The following is a 25,023-nucleotide window of genomic DNA, read 5'->3' as shown; positions in this document are numbered from 1 at the left end:
TGGAGGAGTAGCCGAGTGATTAGAGTAGTGAGCTGAGAACTTTGGAAGTCAGGGTTCACATCCTGCTGATGCTCCTAATGACCTTGGGTAAGTCATTATTGCCTCAGGTACAAGCTTAGATTATAAGGCCTCTGGGATTAGGAAAATACCTGTAATGTAACTTGTCTTGAGCTACTAATGAGCTAAAGAAAACAAAAATGTATACCTCTCTAACTTATTATTTTTTAGCCTGGTAAATGACTCCTACTACGTTGGGCTTTCAGCTGAGTCAGAACTGCGGCTGGGGTCTGGCACCATTAGCCTTCATGTGAAACTATGTGAGGATTTTCTCCTGTTTCCTCCTATCTCATTTAGTTCAGTCATCGCCGTGGCAGTCCTTGACTGGTAGGGGGGGGGGTGGCATCCATGGGTCCTCAATCTGTTGCTCTGGCTGAGTGACTGGGACGCTCTCTCCCCGAGGGCTTGTGAATACAGCCTCTGTAACATCCCCAGCTCTGGCCAGCGCAGGGAGTGAGTGGAAGACCTGAGCTGAAAATCAAGCCCAGGTCCCGCTGCGTGGCAGGGTGCGACGCTGACACAGAGCCACCAAGCTGGCCTCAACATTATTAATAAAAGGAAGTGAAATGCTGTCCAGAATACCAAGGATCAGATTTACATTACAGGCAAAAGTAGGAGACAGACAACGGAAAAAACTCAGAAAGTGAGTGTGGTGGCATAACTTAAATTGTGCATCTCTTGCCCAAGAATTTAATTTCCTGCAACTTTGAGATGGGGGAAAAAAATCCACAGACAAAAACAGTGCAACCAAAACACTTCTACAAATAGTTCCAAAAGACAAATATCTGAAAGTACGAAATGAAGTATCAAATAAAATGTTGCACAGCACAAGTTTTACTTGCATGATTTTTTCAATCAATTTTTTTTTCCTTTAAAGAAATTTCATGAAATTGAGGGGGTAATTAAAAAAAATACTCAATGAAATTGACAGCCTGCGGGTGCAAGCAAATCTTCAAAGGGAAACTCACCACAGCGTTTCTTTTTAAAAATTTGGGCCAGCAGAGGTAAAAATGCAAGTAAAAACAGGTACAAAGAATGCCAGGAGATTTCAAAATAAAGTTCTCGAATGCATTTTCCATTCCCTGACCTAACCCTCCCACTTCCTTTTTCAGACAAGTATCTGCACATAAGTCTGCTTTGAAAATTCACGGGTATCCCCAGTGCATGCACTGCTATACGCATACGAGGTTACACCTGCTCCCAAGCAGATGCAAAATCTTAATGCACGCTTTGGGAAATTGAAAGCCTGTGCATAAATCCTTTCCCTGTCCCAATGCCACCCCTGAAATTTGAGTAAAAGTACATGTGTAATGGAGTTACATACATACATTTTTTTCAGAAAGTGATTTATGCGCGTAAACTGTTTTGAAAATTGACCCCTAAGTATAAAAAATGTGTTTTTTCAAAGAAGCAAGCAAAATGACTTGGAAGCTTTTCACTCTTTTTATGTCTTACATTTTCTGGAAACCAAACGCTGAATCTAAGCGTTAATTTAGTTTCAAGTTCTCTATCAACCAAGGTGAGTTAGATGTGTGAATTTCAACTAATGAAAAGCAGGTTCAAAATAAGGTCAGCCAGGCTGGTTTTGAATCTGTGGGATTGAAGCAAGCTGATATACTGCGACGAAGTAAATTAATATCTGAAAGGAAATCTAATTCTACTGCAGTCTTTCCTTTGGAGAGCTTGCTTTAATATCTTTGGGTCATTTGCAATAGAACATCAGATATTGGATAAAGCTTGCTGTTACATAACAGTTGTTGAGTGACAGAAATGATCGCGTATCTTAGGTAACAGGGCAGAACTTCAGGTTACAGTGGGCATACTCACGTCCCCTAAGTAGACTTCTATGTGGTCACTTACTAAAAGTTAGTAACAGTTCCACTCTGAAACAGAGATGGACAGTTTATAGTCCTATGCACCCTTGCTTCAGTGGGATTTATTGCTATGTGCCATACAGGGAATACTGGGGACCTCTAGAGTGATGAGAAGTTCACCTCTAGGCAGGGCAGGGATAAGGAACATTTCCCTGTAGTTGCCTGGTGAAACTGAGACAGAGCTGAGCTAAGTCAACAATGAGGCATTTGGTTAATTCAGTGCAAACTCAATGGCTGGAAATTATACTGAAGCCAAGGAGACAGATGGAATATTTCCCAAGGGTTGCCTGGTGAAATATTGCCTCATGGGGGGGTTTGAGCCTTCTGTTTTGGGACTCCATCTAGTCTTCCATTACAGTATTCCATTGGACGCGGGAGGAAGGGAATGGTGCTATACTTCTGGGGATAAGATAACCTATCTTTTGAAAGTAACTGTTTGGGAAAAAATACTGAGGCTGATATTCAGTGCTATTTAGCTGGATAAGTAGGGAATTATCCAGCTAAGTGGTGGCGGCTGAATATCTAGTCCCGTTCAGCAGCCACTACTTAGCTAGGTAAGTACTTATCCAGATGTGGGTGGAATGGGGAGGAGCTACTTATCTGGTTAACTTAGGGGGTCATTTACCAAGCGGATGGGGGCGGAGTTGGGGCGGCATCAGCCCCGGAAGAGGAGGAGTCGGGGTGGCTTTGGGGCTGACGCCACGAAGACTTCGCCGACAGCGAATGGTACGTTTAGTTGTCGCTCCCAGTTTCGCGCCAAATCACTACACCTTTTATGGTGTAGTGATTTGGCGCGAAGCCGGCAGCAATCGCACCGTGGAGGTGAGATCGCTGCCGGCTATTGCAAGATCGCCCCTCCATTTCGCACCCCCGCCCCCGTTACCGCGGGATTCACTATGCCTTGCGGCATTAGTAAATCCAGCCCTTAGCCAGATAAGTGTCGATATTCGGATTTATCCAGTTAAGCTAACCGTATAAATTAGACATGCTCAACAGCCACATAAAACATATCTGGCTATCTAAGAATTTATTCAGGTATATTCAGCAGTCTATCCATGCCGCTGAATATCCCATGTAAGTTAGCTGGTTAAGTCTTATCCGACTAAGTCACTTAGAATGATTGGGAGCTACCGGGCCACACCTGTTTTATTTCAGCTGGTTCATGGGTAAATATGGTGGCAAGGCTTACAAAAAGTATGTGACTCAGTTTTCAAGATTCTGCAGCATAGTTGTATAAATTTACATGCCATTTTAATTACTTTAATATGCCTAGAAATATTTTCCTTTAAACAATTAAATGTTTCCAATCTTTGCTGTATGTGTCTGGATAATTTCATTTTTTTCTTACTCCCCTTCTGCAGTTCATTTCTGTCTCCCTCTCTTTTTACTTATTCTTTTTTTCTGTTCTTTTCTGTTTCTTCTTTCTTATCCCTGTCTTCCACACTCTCCTTCTCTCCAGCTCCCCCCTCCTTATGCTTTTCTCCCTCACCTCCACTCGAGTCTCTCACAGATCTTCTCCCCTTACCTCCAGCCTCATTCCTTTATGCCTCTTTAGTCTCATTTTCTTCTTTCCTAAGCTCTCACCCTTGCCCTCTCCTTCCCTTCAGTCGCACACCTCCCCTCCTCTCCATTCTAGCCTTCCTTCTCCCAATTTTCCAGCAGAACCTACACCCAAAGACATCCCCCCCCCCCCACCTGCTACTGCCTCTTTCTGGCTGCCAGCATCGCCTACGTTTGTTTACCGTGAGCCATCTTAATGTGGAAGGGAGGCGCGATGTCCCGGCACAGCAGGAGGGTGGGAAGCTATTGCAAGCGGATTGTCAGTGCAGCAGCAAGCAGGCGACAGCAGGGGCAAGACAGAAGCATTGGTGGTGAGCTAGCAGAGATGGGAAGAGGCAACTGAAAGGCCCAACAATGCATCAGCGGGAGGGAATCAGCAAGGAGGCTGAAGCAGCAGCATTGATGACTGGCAGCCATGTTCATGGGCAATATTCCACAATTCTGGGCAAATGGGAAATTCTGCAGAAAACAAGGGCCCGTAACCTATTTAATTGTATCAGCAAACTAGAATCGCAGCGTTTCATTTTCTATGCCCACGCGATCATGCTTCCACAGTTTTAAGTACTTTGATGTAAAGCTCCAAGTTGACCCCCTCAAAGCAAAGCACTTACCTGGGGCTCAGCATGGGAGGTGCACCGATGCTGAGAACAGGGAGCTGGAGCTTGCAGGGCCTTCCTTCCTCTCCGGATTTGTGCTTGCTTTTGTTGTCATCGTTGCCACTAAGCAGATCGCCAAAGCTGCCCACTCTCTTGGTTGGTGTCTTAAAAGCTCGGGAGGTTAGCGGCGAAAGCAAGGGGGAGCTGAAAGCCTTGGGTAACTTTAGTGAGGTCTCCAAAACGTTAATGCTCCTGGTGCTTGCAGATAGCGGGCAACGTTCATCATCCTCCAACTCATCATCTTCCAAGATGGATGGCAGCTTCTGGATCAGGCCACCATTGCTTTCATGTTCGAGCTAAAAGAGAAGAAAACTGGCTAGAAATGTTTTGCTGAAATATAAATGTTTCTTTGCTGTTGTGATTTCTTTTATTTGAACAAATGAAGGAATAATTTTTAAAAAGTTGCTGAAGTGCATGAGCCTTCAAGCTCGCGCATGTCCATCTTTCAGACCCTGGAAAAAAGAAATGTGATCAATATAAGAAATTAAATAAATATGAAGTTAGAAGTAGTCTAGTGGTTAGAGCAAGGAACGAGGAGCTACCAATTCCTGAGCTCAGATCCCAATTCTCACTCAAGATACATAAGCCCTTAGGCATATTTCCCAACAGAAGGGCTAAAGCCACCAGCGCTCTTCACCTCTCCTCTTTTCTTGTAACGATATCAGATAGTCCCAAGGTCATTTGGATCAGGCTGGCACACTTCTGCTTTTTGACCTTTATCCCACTGAAAGCAGAGAGCTGTGGGAAGATCAGTCATGAAAATAGCTTGGTTTTTTCCTTTAATAGGGAAGAACTAAAAAAATATCGATCTAAACTAAAATGAAACCCAAATACCAGTAACTCTGAGAGTAACAAAATACAAAAAAAGAGAACAGCACACAGCAAATAACTAATAGGGCAATAATTACAGCTTTTAAAGCAGCTAAACACATGTTTATCCATGTAAAACCGCATTTAGATTACTGCCTCTCCCCTCAGTGCAGATGAAATTATACGTGCTGTGAACCCAAATAAAAAAGGGACAGGGACAAGTCAAAGGAGGCAACATACCCATGGCGAGTACATTTTCATATCTCTGTATGTACTTTATGGTGCGTGCTTTGCACCTGCTCCCATGTAGGCACAACGTAGGCAGGCACTTTGTCCCCCTCATACCCCAGTACTTCCTCCTTTGCTCTCACTCACCCTGGTTCACTCCCTCCCAACCCAAGAATCCCTTCACTCACTCTCCCAGCCAAGTTTTTCACATCTCTGTCCCTTTCCCTCCCTCCTCTGTCCACTCTGATTTGCAAAAATATTGAAGTGTATATGGCATTAGCTCAGCTCTCTCTGTGGCTACCTGTGCTGGTGGGCTGTGGTCAATTAGGTAATTTTGTTCATTTTAGGGCTCTGAAACTGCTTAGAATTTTTTAAGAAATCTAGTCCAGCTGTGCTAAGACAAAATTGAAGACGGGCTGTATGGTCCCAGCTGTGCGCATGCCATTTTTACGCGGTGGTGTTACCTGAAGACTGGTTACCTCCTGCTCATCTCCTCCGGGTCTCCTGTGTTTTCAGTTCCCTGCGTTCTGTATATATTATGCCAATTGCCTGCCATTCCAGAGCAGCTCAGCAACTTTAGTGCCTGCAGGTGACTTCCTTATTCTTGCATCTCTACTGCTGGTGTGCCAGGTCTGCATTGCTGCTGAACAATTCCTTGCCACATTGCTTCCCTTCCATCGTCCCTCACTCACCTCTCCATGTGGGGAAACAGGAGAAGGACAGCGGCCTTGCAGCACCGCATCCTCCCCTTCCTCCTCCGCTGCCGAAGCCTGACTGCCATACTTTGAGACACGTGGTTCACCTTCAGGCCCCGGCAACAGAGGAGGAGGATGTGCCCTAAGGCGATGTAAAGCTGTCATTTTCCTTCTCTTTCCCCACATGAATGGTGAGTGAGGGGATCGTGAGAGAGAGTGGGAGGGAAGGGCGGGGGATCCTGAAGGGCAGCAATTAACCCAGAGCCACAGCCAGGGAATTTGGTGCCTATGGCCCAAGTGAAAACACATGACACCATGAGATGGAAGACTCTGTTAAATGTCTGTACAGCAATGCCCCAGGCAAGGGTTTTAGGCACCCCTGGAAAACCTTACAGCCTTGCACCCCTCTCCCACCCGTCACGCCCTCCCTCACAACATCAAAAATTCTGCATTTTTAATAATAGATTTTTCATATTCAAAGAACAGTTTTCTGAAGTAAAATATCACTTACAATTTGTACATTTGATTTTTTTTCCAATATCTCTATTGATTTTCCGATATTCCTTATATTTTCCATGCATTGTGGAACAGGACATAACACTACTTACAATACATATAACTCAGTTTTCCAGAACACTGCCATACAGCATTGAAACAATAAACAATAAACACTCCACATTATAAATCTTTCACCTTTTCACCCTCCTCCCCCCAAATCTTTATTTTCCACCCTTCCCTTCCTAGGCCTAGAGTATCGTCCATATGGAAAGCCTCTCCGTGTTAAAAACTTGATTGAATGTCTGATGGAAGCAAAATCAGATGGTCTCCCCAGATCTGGAAGAACCTTTTACACTCTGATTGTGGTTTTGTCTATAATGATTTATATTCAAAGCAAATAAGATGCAAAATCTCTGCTTTCCACAATCCCAACGTTGGTGCCTCGTTGCATAACCATTTTAGTATAATACATCTTTTTATAACAAGACAACATTGTAGCCAGAAAAACATCTCTTTTCCCCACATTATCTTCTTAAGAGAAAATACCCAGTACACATAAATGGGGTGGGGGTTTTTTCACTGTCTCATGAGTCATGGATTGCCCATACCCCATTCCAGAACTGCTGCATCTCGCCACACTCCCATAAACTATGAAGCAGAATATGAAACTATGAAGCATGTTTACAATGGCATTTCAAGCAATGCGCTAATTCTACTACTCCTGCTCTGAACACTCTGTAAGGGGAGAAAATCATTTTGTGCCATGTTTTTAATTTGCATTTCTGTGAGCCACTCCGTATTTTTGTATAACCTAATGATACTAGTTCCCATATCATTATCTGTTATCTCACTTTTTTGTTTCTAGGCTGCAGATGGTCACTAATGCCTCCAGAATTGGAACACCTTCCCTTTGTATACAACACCAATAACCTTTGATAAGCACCAGAGTATATTCTATCCAAGACACGTAAACATTTTGCATTGATAAAGTTTGTGATCTGCCAATAAAACATATATTTGCAGCTTTAAACCCCATGCTGTCCGTCGCTAATTGGAATGTGCACACTTTTTGGGTTTGTAACCTGCTTAAGCCTTTATATATAAGCCTTTATTTATAGACCTGTATATATATATATATACCTGTAAATAGCCTGTTACAGTTGTTTGATTGCTTTAATTTCTTTGCCCTCTGCTCTATGTATATTCCTCCCTGTTTCCCCTCCCCGTTGATTGTAATTTCAGCCTTTCAGTTACAATGTGAACCGGTATGATGTATGCTTACTAATGCCGGTATATAAATGTTTCAAATAAATAAATAAATAAATAAATGAATGATTGGATCATCTTGTGGCCAGAAATGTCTAGCAGGGTACACCATATCCGGTATTAAACCCAGATTCCCTCTCAAAGGCACATGCAAAGACTGATTCCAAACAGGCCGATACAGTAAAAATTGCGGGAGAGTGGGCGAGTGCCCGCTCTCCCGGCGCGCGCACAGGCCACTCTCCTGTGCGCACGATTCAGTAAATTAATTTATTTAAATTAGGGCCCATGGTAAAAAGAGGCGCTAGGGACACTAGCACGTCCCTAGCGCCTCTTTTTTGACAGAAGCGGCAGCTGACAGCCGATGCTCAATTTTGCTGGCGTCGGTTCTCAAACCCACTGACAGCCACGGGTTCGGAAACCAGACGCCGGCAAAATTGAGCATCCGGTTTTCAACCCGCGAGCCGATTTCAAATTTATTTATTTTTTTTAACTTTTTTTAAACTTTTGGGACCTCCGACTTAATATCGCCATGATATTAAGTCGGAGGGTGCACAGAAAAGCAGTTATTACTTCTTTTATGTGCACTTTCCCAGTGCCGAGAGAAATTAACGCTTACCTTTGGGTAGGCGCTAATTTCTGAAAGTAAAATGTGTGGCTTGGCTGCACATTTTACTTTCTGAATCGCGCGGGCATAACTAATAGGGCCATCAACATGCATTTGCATGTTGCGGGCACTATTAGTTTCAGGGGGGTTGGACGTGCGTTTTCGGCCCCTTACTGAATAAGAGGTAAAGCTAGCGCGTCGAAAACGCGTGTCCAAATGTGGGTTAACAGTGCGCTCCGCTGGAGCGCACAGTACTGTATCAGCCCGAAAGTAATTTCAGTGTCTCCCTTAGAGCTTTCCACCCTCCCTGCATATACCAAATCTGCGGGGACTGGGTCAGTGCATCAGGTAGATCTTTTTGTTTGGTGTGTGGCAGATAGCTCAGATCCAAGGTTAACATCATTTGCTTTTCCAATTGGATATCAGCGTAAAGGTTAGTGTCCCCAATCACATAACTTAAAATTAGGGAATTCCATCTCTCCCTCTCCCCTTGGAATCATTAGTTTTGCCACGGAGCATCTTGCTTTCTTTCCTCTCCACAGGAAAACAGAACATAACTGGTTCAAGATCCCAAGCTCCTTTCTTGTACCATCTGCAACAAATCTAAAGGTTTTGTGGCTAGGGCCATTTTGGCTGATGCTATTCTCCCCATTTAGGACAGTGGTAAATATTTCCAGCTGTGCAGTTTATCTCTCAATTCTTTAAGACTTAGTGGAATTGTTATGCCGTACCACTTCTCTGTGTCCCTGTGAATACAAACCCCTAGATACTTAACCCAATCGAGCATCTCTATGGAAATTGGTCTCATTTGCTTTGATGTTCCCAAAATATCCAAATGCTTTGGATTTATCAAGGCTAATTTTAAACCCAGAGACTTTTCCATACTCCCCAAACAGGTTTAACACCTTCGGGAGAGATTTGGTAGCGTCCATCCAGGACTAACAGCATGATATCATCTGGGAATAGCAGGGCTTTAAGCTCAAACATTATAGTTTTGCTGTCAATTGCCCGCAATCTCGCTTCCAGCTTATATACAAAGGGCTCCATCGATGAAATGTACAAAAGCGGGGACAGGGGACAGCCCTGCATCATGCCCCTAGAAAGAGGAAACTGATCTGACAGGGTATTGTTTGTCCAGATCCTTGCTACTGGATTAGAATACAGAATTTCAAAATAGCTATAAACGTGGTCTGTTATGCCATATCTTTAAAAAAAAACAACCCACAAAATGCTATCAAATGCTTTCACCAGATCGAATCCAACTGTAAGTGGATCAACGATCCTCTCTCTCCAATTCTCTTCCAAAAACACTAGTAGTTGTCTTAAATGCAATATGCATGCTGGTTGTCTGACCTTTGACAAAATCCACCTGTCCCCTAGATATTAGAGCTGGTAAGTTATGGCTTAATCTATTGGCTAGAATCTTAGCAAATGTTTTTATATATATTCCACTTTTCAGCACTTCAAAATGGATTACATTTAGTTATTTCCCTCTCCCCCTAGAGCTTACAATCTAATTTTGTACCTGAGGCAGAAGAAGGCACACGGAGCAACAGCAGGATTTGAACACAGGTTTCCCAGGGTTGTAGCCCACTACACTAACCACTAGGCTACTCCTCCAGTGATATAATGCTATATGAGCTTGTGCTAGTCGAGTCCCTTACTGGTTTAGGTAATACTACGATATGTGCCATGCTCATGGTATCCAGCATTACGCCCCTCATAGTCATTGTTTCATAAACTTCCCATAAAGTTCTGGCTATCATAGTGTTCAAAGATTTGAAAAAAAATTGCTGTCAGCCAATCTGGCCCGGTGACTTGATATTTTCTAGTTCTTTAATTGCCGTCTCTATTTCAGAGGTTGTTATCGATGTATTCTAGTTTTTACATTCTGTTACCTGAGGACTGCAGTTCTCCTAATAAAGGTTCATATCTCTTCCTGGGAAGTTTCTTCTGCTTTGTACAGTTGTTTATAAAATTCCAGGAACTCCTGGCATATGTCAGCGGCTGAATGCAGTGTATCCCCTTTCCTATTCTGAATACCTGTTATAAAGGACGATTCCCTCCCACATTTTTCCCATAGACACAAAATAGGAGAAAAGTCTAAATGAATCTGGCCCTAAGTTACGGGCTGATACAGTAAGGAGCGGTAGGAAGAGCTGCGTTAGTGCCGGGCGCACCCGCGTTTGCCGCACGCACAGTCCGGCTCACCTACCGCTCGATACTGTATTTAAATAGCTTGCAAATGCAAGCCGCGTCCAAGAAGCGTCTGAGAAGGGTTAGGCCCACGCAATCCATTTTACTGTATAGAGTACAGCGCCTATAGAGTAACCTGGGTGGGCTGGTACCTGTCATTTCAAATGACATTTGAAATGACAGGTACCAGGAAGTGGATGGTTCTCCTACGCTTGGTTCTCCTACGCTCGGGATTGCCAGTCCTCTCTACCCTCCTCCCGAAGCAACGAAAGTGAAAAAGGAACGAAAAAGGAGAAAAGGAGAAAAGCGACATGTGAAGTGTAACTTACTCTTGCAGCCCTCCTCCGGAGACGCAGTGCGGCTTCCCTGCCTCCCGGGGCTGCCCCCTGCCTCCCGGGGGCAGCTGGTGGCGAAAGCGGCCCCGCTGGCGAAGATGGATGCCTACATGGGCCCTCTGACACGATCGCTCCAGCTGCGGCCACTTCTCCTTCGTGCATTCAGCCTGTGCGTGCATAGTGATGTCACGCCTTGAGCGGCCAAATTGCACGCACAGGCTGAATGCACGCAGGAGAAGTGGCCGCAGCTGGAGCGATCGTGTCAGAGGGCCCATGTAGGCATCCATCTTCGCCGGTGGGGCCGCTTCCGCCGCCAGCTGCCCCCGGGAGGCAGGGGAGCCGCGGTGCGTCTCCGGAGGAGGGCTGCAAGAGTAAGTTACACTTCACATGTCGCTTTTCTCCTTTTCTGCTCCTTTTTCACTTTCATTGCTTCGGGAGCCTTTTTCGCTCACCTGGGTGGTGAGCGAAAAAGGCTGCCTCTTTTTCGCTCACCTGGCCGGTGAGCGAAAAAGGCTGCCTCTTTTTCGCTCACCGGCCAGGGCAGGTGAGCGGGGGCTGGGGGAAAGTTTGCCGCCTACCCTTACCCCCTGCCTCTAATGCAGGGGTAAGGGTAAGCGGTAAGTTAGCAGGTTAAATGTGCGGCTAAACTGCAGGTTAAAAAGGAGATAGTCGGGGCACGCATTACTGAATGGGGGGGAATAGCTAATCCGATCGTTTACATCTCATATACATGCCGCGGGCGGAAAGGGTTACCCGGGGATTTAAAGAGGTGGTAAGAATGGGTTAAAGGGGATAGTGGATCGCGGGTTGGGCTAACGCGGCCAAATTATGAGTAAAAGGCGGGTTAGAAACAGGGTAACCGCGGCTGCACTTTACTGTATTGACCTGTTAGCTAGCAACCTCCCGGACTTATTCCTGTGGAAAAACAACTTATACTCAAGAGAAAATAACAACGTTATGGTTCTCTGATAAGAACATAAGAAATTGCCATGCTGGGTCAGACCAAGGGTCCATCAAGCCCAGCATCCTGTTTCCAACAGAGGCGAAACCAGGCCACAAGAACCTGGCAATTACCCAAACACCAAGAAGATCCCATGCTACTGATGCAATTAATAGCAGTGGCTATTCCCTAAGTAAACTTGATTAATAGCAGTTAATGGACTTCTCCTCCAAGAACTTATCCAAACCTTTTTTGAACCCAGCTACACTAACTGCACTAACCACATCCTCTGGCAACAAATTCCAGAGCTTTATAGTACGCTGAGTGAAAAACAATTTTCTCCGATTAGTCTTAAATGTGCTACTTGCTAACTTCATGGAATACCCCCTAGTCCTTCTATTATTCAAAAGTGTAAATAACAGATTCACATCTACTTGTTCAAGACCTCTCATGATCTTAAAGACCTCTATCATATCCCCCCTCAGCCATCTCTTCTCCAAGCTGAACAGCCCTAACCTCTTCAGCCTTTCCTCATAGGGGAGCTGTTCCATCCCCTTTATCATTTTGGTTGTCCTTCTCTGTACCTTCTCCATCACAACTATATCTTTTTTGAGATGCGGTGACCAGAATTGTACACAGTATTCAAGGTGCGGTCTCACAATGGAGTGATATAGAGGCATTATGACATTTTCCGTTTTATTAACCATTCCCTTCCTATTAATTCCTAACATTCTGTTTGCTTTTTTGACTGCTGCAGCACATGAGCTGATGATGTTAAAGTATTATCCACTATGATGCCTAGATCTTTTTCCTGGGTGGTAGTTCCTAATATGGAACCTAACATCTTGTAAGTATAGCAAGGGTCATTTTTCCCTATATGCAACACCTTGCACTTGTCCACATTAAACTTCATCTGCCATTTGGATGCCCAATCTTCCAGTCTTGCAAGGTCCTCCTGTAATGTATCACAATCCACTTGTGATTTAACTACTCTGAATAATTTTGTATCATCTGCAAATTTGATAACCTCACTCGTCGTATTCCTTTCCAGATCATTTATATATATATTGAAAAGCACTGGTCCAAGTACAGATCCCTGAGGCACTCCACTGTTTACCCTTTTCCACTGAGAAAATTGACCATTTAATCCTACTCTCTGTTTCCTGTCTTTTAACCAGTTTCTAATCCACGAACGGACATCGCCTCCTATCCCATGACTTTTTAGTTTTCTTAGAAGCCTCTTATGAGGGACTTTGTCAAACGCTTTCTGAAAATCCAAATACACTACATCTACCAATTCACCTATATCCACATGTTTATTAACCCCATTCCTCTTTAACCAGCATATCATTCAGTAATTTTTGAGTCATCCAAAACTTGTCCCTAATTGAATTATTAGTTAAATTATTCATATCCTTCTTTCATCTTTCTAGTTCTTTAGAAAGTGAGAGGCTATCTGCTGCCACGGCTTTCCATTTTGCCGCTGCGTAACTGATTATATCCCCTCTTGTACTGCTTTTGCAGTTTTTTGAACTCTAATAAAGCAAGTTTCTGCTACGAGAATGTAATCAATCCATGATTTGGAGTCATGGGATCTTGCTATGTGGGTATAGTCCTTCTCCATAGGATGTAATGTCCTCCAAATATCTAATACTCGCAGCTGTTTACACAAAACATTTACACCTTTATTTTTTCCTAGTGGCTGTCTTCCTGCTGCTGATTGTCTATTTAAAATGGGATCCTTAACACAATTTAAATCCCCCTCCTATTAGAATATTGGTAGAGCCCTGTGCTAATATCTGAGAAACTACTCATGTGAAGAAATAATAATTATACTGACTTTTTCCTCAAGAAGTGAGGAAAAAGTCCATCAAGAGTCAGCACATACCTCCTCTCAGAGTCTATTACCAATTTTCCCAATTTAAAAGACATACTTTTATGTACCAAAATGTGCACACCACAGTTTTAAAGGCCCCCTGTGTGCTGTACACTTGGGAGACCAAATGCTTGTGCAATTTAAATATTCATTATCCAATATATGAGTTTCCTGTAAAAGCGCTACTTCACACCCCAGCCGGTTTAGATGTGAGAAAACCTTTTCCCTCTTGACAGGCGTTCCAAGTCCTGCTACATTCCATCTTATTTTAATATAGATCCCATCCCAGACGTCTTCTACATACAAGAGTAACTTTCTCTGCTTTAACTATGTGAATTCATTCTGTCCCGGTTCGAGCAGTGCCTTTGCATCACACGGGCAATTCTTTTCCTGTCCCCTCTTTCTGTTCCATCACTCAGGAAGTTCCCTGTCCTCCCCCAGCCCTGCATTCCCGGTTCCCATTCTGGATAACCCTGGCTCCATGCCATCACCTCTTTAATCCTTCTCCCTTCGGATAATCCTAACGCCCAGTGCACTACTGTTTCTGAGAATGCTAAATAACCATCCTTACCCACCTGTGACCTTTCCCCATCCCTTATTTCCATCACGAAAGCCTGTAACAAAAGTACTTTTTCTTCCCTTTCCCTCCCTCCCTCCCTCCTTCCCATACCCAATCCCCACCACAGCAAACAAAGAATTAACACCTCCACATTCGGAGATCTGGAGTCAATTAGTGTGTGCCTTTGGGTGCCATCCATCCTTGCAATAATAGAACTTTTAACATCATAACTCTAACAATATTCCTGTCTAAAAGTATAATGCAATCACCAAAACATCTCTTAACCTTTTACTTGCTTCTCTAAAATTATTTACTGGTGTTTTATATTCTTATTCCTGTAAGAGCCCTCATATTGTTTCTGTCAATTTTAGAATGGGTTTTCCCTCAGGTGATGGGACTGTCCAGACTTTCTTAATAACAAGCCTCTCTATATTCCTTATAGGTGATCCGTTCAGTTGCAGATTGCCAGGCTCATGCAGGGTTTTATTTTACCTTCACTCAGTTAAGTTTGCCTTTACCTGACCTTATAATTTTTTTAGTTTCTTCGAGTCTGGCACAATGAAAACTATTTCCTTGGGTGAGGAGTATGTGTGTCCATCTGTCGTCGCACAGATTCTTCTCTCTCTCTTTTTTTATTCCCCTGGAAACGTTTTTGCTGCACATAGTTTGTCCTCGCTTCTCTTTATTTGAACAGTTGGATATGTATTTTATTTTTAATGACTTGTTTACACCAAATTCAATAGCCTTGCAGAGGTCATCTTTGTCCATGTTTCACTTCATTCTGCAATGTGCGCTACCAAATCCGTATACAAATGACTCTAATGCAGGCACGTTTATGAGTGTTCTTTGCTCCTTTCCCTAAAAAATGAACTTAGCAGCTGCTAGTTTCAAAGACAAGAGTCACGCTGCCATGCAATACCCACAGCTTCAAGGGAGCTTCAAGGAAAATTGTATTTGCCATTTCAGAACAAACTGGCACAAATTCCTTCCTCTATATTGATACCTGGTTGGAATAATCCTGGAACAGCAGTACCTTGTTCTCTTGATATTTCAGGTCTCTCCTTTTATTATTTGCTTGCAGTATAAGTATTTTGTGTGCATAGGTGAACATTTTAGCTATAACAATGCGTGCGTTATCTCTCTCCGCCATCTTGCCACCTAAATGGTGAACCCATTCGCATTCAATCTTCCCCTTGAATTCGGAGAGGCCTAATGCTGGTAATAGCCATGTGTCTATAGTAGCATTAGCTCCCAGTCAGAAACTGATTCTGGGATGCCGAGAAGGTACACATTACTTTGCCTTGACCTATTCTCTAGGCAATTTAATTTATCAATATGCTTGGTGTTTGCTTTCTCTAAAACTTGCACTTTATCTTTCAAACTTTTCACATCTTCTTCGGAGGTACTTTTTCTGCCCTTGGCTACATCAAGTCTCATCCCTGTGTCAGTTATCAATTTTTTCACATCTTCAATTTGCTCTGAATAATTTCAAACTTACTGCTTAACACTGCAACTACTGCCAAGATCAATTCCTATACCACAGCTTCATCCAGTCTCCCCACTGGAACAGCGTCCATAATGGCAGCCATCTTTGGAGTGCTTAGGTTTGATTTATCTTTTCTTGCATAATTTCATGGTCATATTTCATCAATTATTGTAATTTTGAGAGAATCAAGTCCCTCCAGCATTCAAATCACTATTAATCACTATTTAGGCTCCTTTAATAAAAAAAAGAATTGTAAAAGTTTAAAATCTTACGGGGTAGAACCCGGAGCTCAGAGGTAGCACATTCTGCTGAGTTCACCACGACGCCTCATGTATTATATTTTAGGGATGTGAATCGTGTCTTCGATCGTCTTAACGATCGATTTCGGCTGGGAGGGGGAGGGAATCGTATTGTTGCCGTTTGGGGGGGTAAAATATCGTGAAAAATCATTAAAAATCGTTAAAAATCGAAAAATCGAAAAACCGGCACATTAAAACCCCCTAAAACCCACCCCCGACCCTTTAAATTAAATCCCCCACCCTCCCGAACCCCCCCCCCAAATAACTTAAATAACCTGCGGGTCCAGCGGCGGTCCGGAACGGCAGCGGTCCGGAACGGGCTCCTGCTCCTGAATCTTGTCGTCTTCAGCCGGCGCCATTTTCCAAAATGGCGCCGAAAAATGGCGGCGGCCATAGACGAAAAAGATTGGACGGCAGGAGGTCCTTCCGGACCCCCGCTGAACTTTTGGCAAGTCTCGTGGGGGTCAGGAGGCCCCCCACAAGCTGGCCAAAAGTTCCTGGAGGTCCAGCGGGGGTCAGGGAGCGATTTCCCGCCGCGAATCGTTTTCGTACGGAAAATGGCGCCGGCAGGAGATCGACTGCAGGAGGTCGTTCAGCGAGGCGCCGGAACCCTCGCTGAACGACCTCCTGCAGTCGATCTCCTGCCGGCGCCATTTTCCGTACGAAAACGATTCGCGGCGGGAAATCGCTCCCTGACCCCCGCTGGACCTCCAGGAACTTTTGGCCAGCTTGTGGGGGGCCTCCTGACCCCCACGAGACTTGCCAAAAGTCCAGCGGGGGTCCGGAAGGACCTCCTGCCGTCCAATCTTTTTCGTCTATGGCCGCCGCCATTTTTCGGCGCCATTTTGGAAAATGGCGCCGGCTGAAGACGACAAGATTCAGGAGCAGGAGCCCGTTCCGGACCGCTGCCGTTCCGGACCGCCGCTGGACCCGCAGGTTATTTAAGTTATTGGGGGGGGGGGTTCGGGAGGGTGGGGGATTTAATTTAAAGGGTCGGGGGTGGGTTTTAGGGGGTTTTAGTGTGCCGGCTCACGATTCTAACGATTTATAACGATAAATCGTTAGAATCTGTATTGTATTGTGTTCCATAACGGTTTAAGACGATATTAAAATTATCGGACGATAATTTTAATCGTCCTAAAACGATTCACATCCCTATTATATTTATATGTACTGCTGTAGTGCAAAAAAAGCAAACAGATGCTTGGAGCCCATATGGTATTAGACCTATTGTAATGTGTCATGGGAATGGGCTTGGCCTTCAGAAAGCTATGAGAAAAAATAATTACAATACAATAAACATTCTATATCAAAACAGCACCAACTACCAGCACTCAAATAGCAATAACCCTATGTATGAAAAAGCAGCACTGCAAATTTTACAGCAGACCCTAAAACACCAATATATCCCCTATTAGGAAAACAGAACAAATCAAGCTGATATAAATCTCTACACAGAAACTACATGCTAGTGGAATACCTCACCTCAATCAGACATGTAGAACACAGACAGGCCCTCAAAAACAGAATAAAGAGACCATAAAATATAACTAGAAACATGCAGACAAAAACTGAACTGGAAACTGCAACAAACCAAATTCTGTATGCAGTACAGCAGTGTAAAAACAGAAGCATTACCATTCCTCATAAAACAATAATATCATGAAATATAGTAAATCATGAGATAAAAACATGACATAAAATCAATAGTAGTAAAACCACATCAACAATAAAATCATGAAATATAGTAAATCATGAAATAAAAACATGAAATAAAATCAATAGTAGTAAAACCACAACAATAAAAAGAATGCAAAACAGCTAATGAACAGAATAACCTCTAATAATAAAATATTTCAAAACAGACACATCAAATAACACCCAATAATTACAAATAATTATTAAAAAATAATTTAATAATTAAAATTTTCTCTCACACACACACATGCATTCACACACATGCTCTCATTCTCACACATACACATGCTCTCTCACATATAGACGCTTTTTCTCACAAACACTCATGCTCTCTCTCACTACCATACATATGCATACATGCTCTCTCTCACACACAAGGACTGTCTCTCACACACACACATGCTCTCCTTCACTCTCTCTCTCACATATACACAGACACACCCACTCTCCCTCACTCTCTCACATACGCACACACACTCTCACACACACTCATGCACTCTCGCAAACACACACCTACACATACGCTCTCTCATGCACATGTACATATGTTCACTCTCACACACATGTTCTGTCTCTCTTTCTCTCACACACAAACATGCTCTTTCTAATTTTATCTCATACATACACATACATGCTCTCTCTCTCACAAACTCTCATGCTCTCTCTCCCCACCATTCATATGCATACATGCTCTCTCTCACACACACACACACACACATGCTCTCTCTCACTCTCTCTCTCCCCATACACACTCTCTCCCTCACTCTCGCTCTTACATACAGATACACAAACTCTCGCACACTCTTACACATATTTTCTCACTCACATGTTCATTCACACACACACATACACTTTCTCTCTCTCATACAAACAAACACACATACGCTCTCTCTCTCTCTCTCTCACACACACACATACACACACACACACATGCTCTACCTCATCTTTTCCCCTCTTGAAGCAGCAGCAATCTCCTTCTTTAGCCCCTGTGGCCAATGGGACTTCTTGGATCCATGGGAACCGACAAAACTCTCGCCTAATGCTCCTTCCTGCAAAGCAAGCTGTGCCACTCCTCCTTCTCCTAGTCAGACTTCACTGGCCACGCAACAGATTCAGGTGGGTCTGCGGCACTCCTCCTCCTACTCAGACCTTACCAGCCATGCTGCCAATTCCAGCAAGGCTGTGCCGTTCCTGATAGCTGCAGTAGGAAACAAAACTAGCAGTACTATGGCAACCTTTAGGTCGTGGTGCCTGTAGCAGCACTACAGTAATTATCACATTGCCCCCAATGTTGCTTCTCTTTTGGGAGGGAGGGGGCCACTGTCCCACTGCCACTTCTCCCATGGCCCCCAGTCTTCTGTAGCAATTTGGCCAGGATTGGCCAATTCCACAGGAATGTCCACATTTTGCAGCCCTTACCATAGCCACGGAATTGCAGGAGACTGGGGCTTTTGACAAATACTAACTGCTTCCAGGCAGCTTGAACCAAAGGTTCATAGGGAAGCCCTCAAGTTAAAATGAAGGTAATGCGTGCTGATATGCCTCATGCATATTCATTGCAGATAGCCTGAAAACCAAATCAGTTATGGGTTCCTGAGGATAAGGAAGAAACACTAATGTAATCCTTTTCCTAACTGTGCAGGAGAAATCCCTTGATATATGAGGCCTTTTTGCATAATTGCTAGTCCATATAGACCAATGATACATAGGCTTTTTTTTTGCCGGTACAAAAACAGGTTTATATAACATACAAAAACTGCATAGGAAAAGGAACAAGATATGCATTTATTTTGACAGCTAAATCCATGAAAAGTCAATTAATAAATAAGAACCTGTGAGCAAGAAAAACAGCATCTAAATGTAGGACAGCTAGTGCATATAATCAATGTTCATAATATTATCGTTGTCTAAAAAATAGTGATGAATTTGAGCTTTGAAAGGCTATCAAGCATGTCAACCCCAACATGTGAACATATCTGCATTGAAAGAAAGAAATAATCTTCTTATAAACTTGCTCTTGCTTCATGAAAACAACACCACTCTTATTTCATGGTAACCAGGAGGCTGGCAAATTCAGCCCCTTCTACAAAGTCATTGCTATATGAGGGCAGCAATGTGACAGGAACATGAAACCATCTAATTCCCAGGTGACACACCACAGAAATACATGACCAGTTTCCAGAATCACTGCTGCTTCATGGCTTCATGCTAATTAAGCTTGCCTTCTGCACAAAATAGACATCAAATACCATGCACTCAATTCCAAACCTTTAAAAAAAATGAGAGCAATAGGTCTTCCTGGGGAATATTCCACTTTAGGCAATTTGATCCAGCTTTGTTGTCATCTTATCTCCAATGCACGACAGAGTTCACTGCCAAATTAGCAAACTGTGATGTAAAGCAGCATTTGACGTAGCCTGGCGAACTGAAATATTCGTGCAGGCGAATGATGCTGTACGCCAACAGGGGGTGACAATAACTTATGAGAAGAAGTTCTTTTCCTTCATCTTTTTATGGCTTGTTTTTGCTGGAGGTGTTCACAGCTGCTTGCTAACCCTCATGCTGAGCCAATAACTGTTTGTTCCTTATGCATAGGTCTCCCATCCCCTGCTGGTTAGTGAGAGACCTGTGCAGAAGGAACGATCAATTACCGGCACACAGTAGTTGCCAAATTATGAAAGAAAGCAACTTTATTAATAAATTGTTTGTCTCCCACAGGTGTATTGCAACAGTGCATGGCCAGTTCCACCCACGTCAAAGCTTTCCACATATTGTACAGCAGCTGACTTTCTGGCTGACAACAATACTGAAATACTGTTTAAACAGAGAATTCTATTTAAATGAGGTCATGGAGGCTTGGTGTTTAAATATTAAAGAAGAAAGCATCTGCAAGCTATTTGGGACAATCAAGAGGGTAATTTTCAAAGCCCTTTACAGGCATCAAACTCAGTTTTATGTATAGAAAAGGCTGTTCTACAATTAACCCAGGATCAATGAGTATACAAATATGCACATAATCCCCGGTTTCGTGCATACTTTCCCATGCCCTGAGGAAAGGCATTTCGGTGGCGGTGGGGGAGCAGAGTTGTGATTTAGCACATACTTGTTGAAGACGTGGACCCTTGGACTAAGTAGAGTTGGTGTAACCTGCAGGAAGGTTCCCCATCATCAGCTGGCAGTCAGATGAGGCAGAGGCCCAGCTGGAGCTTCACCTACACCAGTCCATGTTCCCCTTAGGTTGAGCATTCAGGTGCCAGGGCCGGCCAAGTCTTAGGTGGGGGCTCTGCAGAAGAGCAGAAGATTCATAGGCGAGGCAAGGATGAGCAGGTGAAGTCAAAGGCAGGCCAGGGTCAGGGCAGGCGACGTTCAAGAATGAATAGTAGTCAGGCAGTGAGCAGTGGCAGGCAGCAAGCAAGAGAAGTCCAGGAAGCAGGTCAAAAGCCGAAGATCCTTCCAGGGGAAAGTGGGCCCGATGAGCAAGGCAGGAGAACGAGGAGCAACCCAAGAGCAAGGCCCACTGAAGGAGTGAAGAACTGAAGACTGACCACAAGAACTGAAGACAACAAAGATCAGGAACTGAACGTAATGAAGACCAGGAAATGAAGAAAACGAAGACCAGGATCTGGGAACGCAGGAGGAACACTGAGGCAACTCACACTACACAGTGGTAGGACACCTGTTGCCGAGGTGAGGACTGCAGGGTGAATGGGCCTTTTTTAGGCCATGGCTCATGAAGTCATCTAAGGGCGCTATGGAGGTTTTCCCGCCGTGGGCCCTTTAAAGTGGAGCAGGTTGGGCGTGTGCACGCCTAGGGGCATCCATGTTTGGAGGCCGGTGGTGTCTTGCCTGGTGTCATGTCGGACCTGCTCAGATGCAGCAATCTGCTGTGCTTCTGTCGGGGAAATCCTGTTTGGTGTTGGGTGTTTGTGCCAGTGCCTTGAGGCTGGAGGTAAGTGCAGTGGTTCACGGGGAAGACCTGCAGACCGCCAAATGCAACAATACTTTTTTGATTTTAATACGTTATGTGCATAAGTTATACTGCACAAGTAATTTCCTGCATGGAGTGGGTGTAACTTTATGCAAGGCAATTTGTATGTGTACTCAGGATAATTATCTGAAGATTTTCAAAGCAAACTTATGTGTGTAAGTTTACTTTGAAAATAGTCAGAAAAGTTTGTGTGCACAATGTATACACAGACTTTACCACTATGCAGGTTCTTGTATAATTACCCTGTAAATGATAAAAACCTCTCATTGGGCTTTCTTCAGTGTGAAAGGTTTGGTGTATCACTGAGCATTAAAGATACAGATAAGAAGGGAGCTATGGGAGGTCCAGTATAGGATGAGAGTCACTGGCAGAGCTAATAGATGGATAAAAAGAGGGTGATGCTGAGCAGCACTTAGGGGCACTTATGGACTTGGGACTTGGGAATGACAAGATACATTGTAGACCAGGATGAAGGTGTTGTGCGATCTGTAAGTGAAGCAGTGGGACACCAGCAGAGCAGGATTAATGTGTAAGGTTTTCAAGGAGCATTTAATCTTGGCCAGTTCACATGTGATAACCTACGAAATGCCTCTGAAACACTTTCACAATAAAAAGCAGCATACTACACCTCAAAAAGGAGTCCTAAACATTTAAATTAAAACCATTTTTGGTTTTTTTTTTTTGCTGAACTTCAAAGCTAGACAAACTTCCATGCTGAACCAAGAACACAGCTCTCCAACTGGTTCCGTGGGATGTTAGAGTGGAACTAGGGAGGGTATCAGTGTTCTTTTAGGATGCACTAAGCCTTTGTTATTGAAACATTTTCGCCGTATAGGCTGTATATAGTGCTATATGTTAGAATCTTATGCTATCAGAGGCATGTTGCATTTCACATTTGCTGATAGAGATGTGAATCGTGTCCTCGATCGTCTTAACGATCGATTTCGGCTGGGAGGGGGAGGGAATCATATTGTTGCCGTTTGGGTGTGTAAAGTATCGTGAAAATCGTTAAAATCATGAGCCGGCACACTAAAACCCCCTAAAACCCACCCCCGACCCTTTAAATTAAATCCCCCACCCTCCTGAACCCCCCCCCCAAATGCCTTAAATTACCTGGGGGTCCAGCGGCACACTAAAACACGGCAACTAAAACCCCCTAAAACCCACCCCGACCCTTTAAATTAAACCCCCCCCCAAATGCCTTAAATTACCTGGGGGTCCGTAGCGGCGGTCCATAGCTTAAATTACCTCCGTAGCGGCAGTCCGTAGCTAAATCGGGGGAAGGGGGAGAGCAGGAAAACCGGCACACTAAGTGTAGTCTTCAGCCGGCGCCATTTTGCAAAATGGCCGCCGCAAAATGGCGGCAGCCATAGACCAAAATGATTTGACGCAGGAGGTCGTTCCGGACCCCCGCTGGACTTTTGGCAAGTCTTGTGGGGGTCAGGAGGCCTCCCCAAGCTGGCCAAAAGTTCCTGGGGGTCCAGCGGGGGTCAAGGAGCGATTTCCTGCCGCGAATCGTTTTCCGTACGGAAAATGGCGCCGGCAGGAGATCAACTGCAGGAGGTCGTTCAGCGAGGGTTCCTGACCCTCGCTGAACGAGGTTTTCCTGCTCTCCCCCTTCCCCCGATTTAGCTACGGACCGCCGCTACGGAGGTAATTTAAGCTATGGACCGCCGCTACGGACCCTCAGGTAATTTAAGGCATTTGGGGGGGGGATTTAATTTAAAGGGTCAGGAACCCTCGCTGAACGACCTCCTTAATTTAAAGGGTCGGGGTGGGTTTTAGGGGGTTTTAGTTGCCGTGTTTTAGTGTGCCGCTGGACCCCCAGGTAATTTAAGGCATTTGGGGGGGGTTCGGGAGGGTGGGGGATTTAATTTAAAGGGTCGGGGGTGGGTTTTAGGGGGTTTTAGTGTGCCGGTTTTCCTGCCCTCCCCTTCCCCCGATTTACGATTTTTTGACGATAAATCGGGGGAATTGGTATTGTATCGTGGCCCTAACGATTTTTGACGATTTAAAATATATCGGACGATATTTTAAATCATCAAAAAACGATTCACATCCCTATTTGCTGACCTTTGCATTGGTTAAGTTGCAATGCCTCTTTAAGATGAAAGTTCTCTCGGTTCTGGCATGCACTGTGCTGGGTTCTACTCAGCTTTCATTCTTGTGAGCACTATCCTGGAGTATTCCCCAAAATGAAAACAAAAAAACAAAGAAAATGAAAAAGGACGAGCTAAAAAGATTTTTTGATTTAATGGTGGCCATCAGGGCCCAAATTGTCCAGTTCCAATCAGTCTTGGAGATTAATGGGACAGATGTAACATCTTGTGTTCCAGGTTCAGAAAGCCCTCTTGACGTGTCACGTTTGATCTCTCTGCTCTGCCAATATCTCACAAACCAGACTGAGGGTATGGAGCTCCGTCAGACCAGGACTCAGCTGCCTGGATAACAGCATTAACCAGGGCAGAGCTCCCTGAGATTTCATTACTACTGACCTCCCCCAGCTTTATGTAACCTGTGCTAATGGCAGCATTATCCTTTAATTTACTTGCACATTGAAGAGATGTTCTTGGCATTTAATTAGAAATTTCTGAAATTAGTCTCAGATGAGAAAGAGTGAAGACTGAGCTTGAAGATCCTCTGAGATACGCTGTAATGCTATTGGTGCATTTTGAAAAGCTGAAAAAATAGAGCTTGTAAAAAAGAGTCCACTGAATTTTATTTGCTCTGTATCCCTAAAAGAATTGTTACTTCTCCCACTCCCTTGTAATGGAACACACATGACTGGGATATCAGTAGGCTTCACGGTGGTGGGAGGTTGGAGACAGAAGTTAAATCAGAATATGAAGCTGTGATGAAATAACTGTAGTAAGAATTAATGGGACTTTATTCAGTCAAATATGTCTGGTAATGTTGGGACTGAGTGAGACTCCACTGATGTTTTTGAGACCTACGATATAGGAGAATGAATAGTAATTCATTTAAACTGAGACTATTTTCCATTCTAAAATAATTGTGGGCAGTAGAATGATATTTGGTATTCCTAGAGTGGGAGACAAGAAGTTAAATAGGAATTTTGCCCAGCAGGTAATGGACGATGTACCCAGGCTATAGCATCTACTACCATTTCAGGTTTCATCACTCTGGATTCCTCAGCTGATGCATTATGGTCACAGCTCCCAGTTTCCCGTGATTCTATGGCTATGGCAACTGAATCAGAATTAACTCTCTGTCAGACCTATGCGAGACATAAACCTTCATGCTTTTACTTATTCCTCCATTCTTTTATCTATTTTATATTATTCTATTTTTAGGATTATTTATTTTAAGACTATATGTTATTTTTACGTTTTTTTATTATTTAAATGTGTGTCTTTGAATTAATTATGAATGTATTG

At 43.8% G+C, this 25,023-nt stretch overlaps 1 protein-coding gene across 1 annotated transcript in view; it reads right to left on the bottom strand.

Moving 5' to 3' along the window:
- The window catches only part of LOC115093843 (potassium voltage-gated channel subfamily H member 8-like), a 783,142-nt gene that overhangs the window by 125,496 nt on the left and 632,623 nt on the right, over positions 1-25,023 (bottom strand). Inside the window, exon 11 of the mRNA XM_029606179.1 lies at positions 4,103-4,443. Within this exon, the coding sequence (XP_029462039.1) occupies positions 4,103-4,443 (341 nt within the window). The remainder of the gene's footprint in view (positions 1-4,102; positions 4,444-25,023) is intronic.

This window comes from Rhinatrema bivittatum, chromosome 6, assembly GCF_901001135.1.
Source record: "Rhinatrema bivittatum chromosome 6, aRhiBiv1.1, whole genome shotgun sequence".
In the NCBI taxonomy this organism is placed as follows: Eukaryota; Metazoa; Chordata; class Amphibia; order Gymnophiona; family Rhinatrematidae; genus Rhinatrema; species Rhinatrema bivittatum.
Note: the sequence above shows the minus strand (reverse complement) of the source record. Positions and strands in the feature narration are given on the sequence as shown.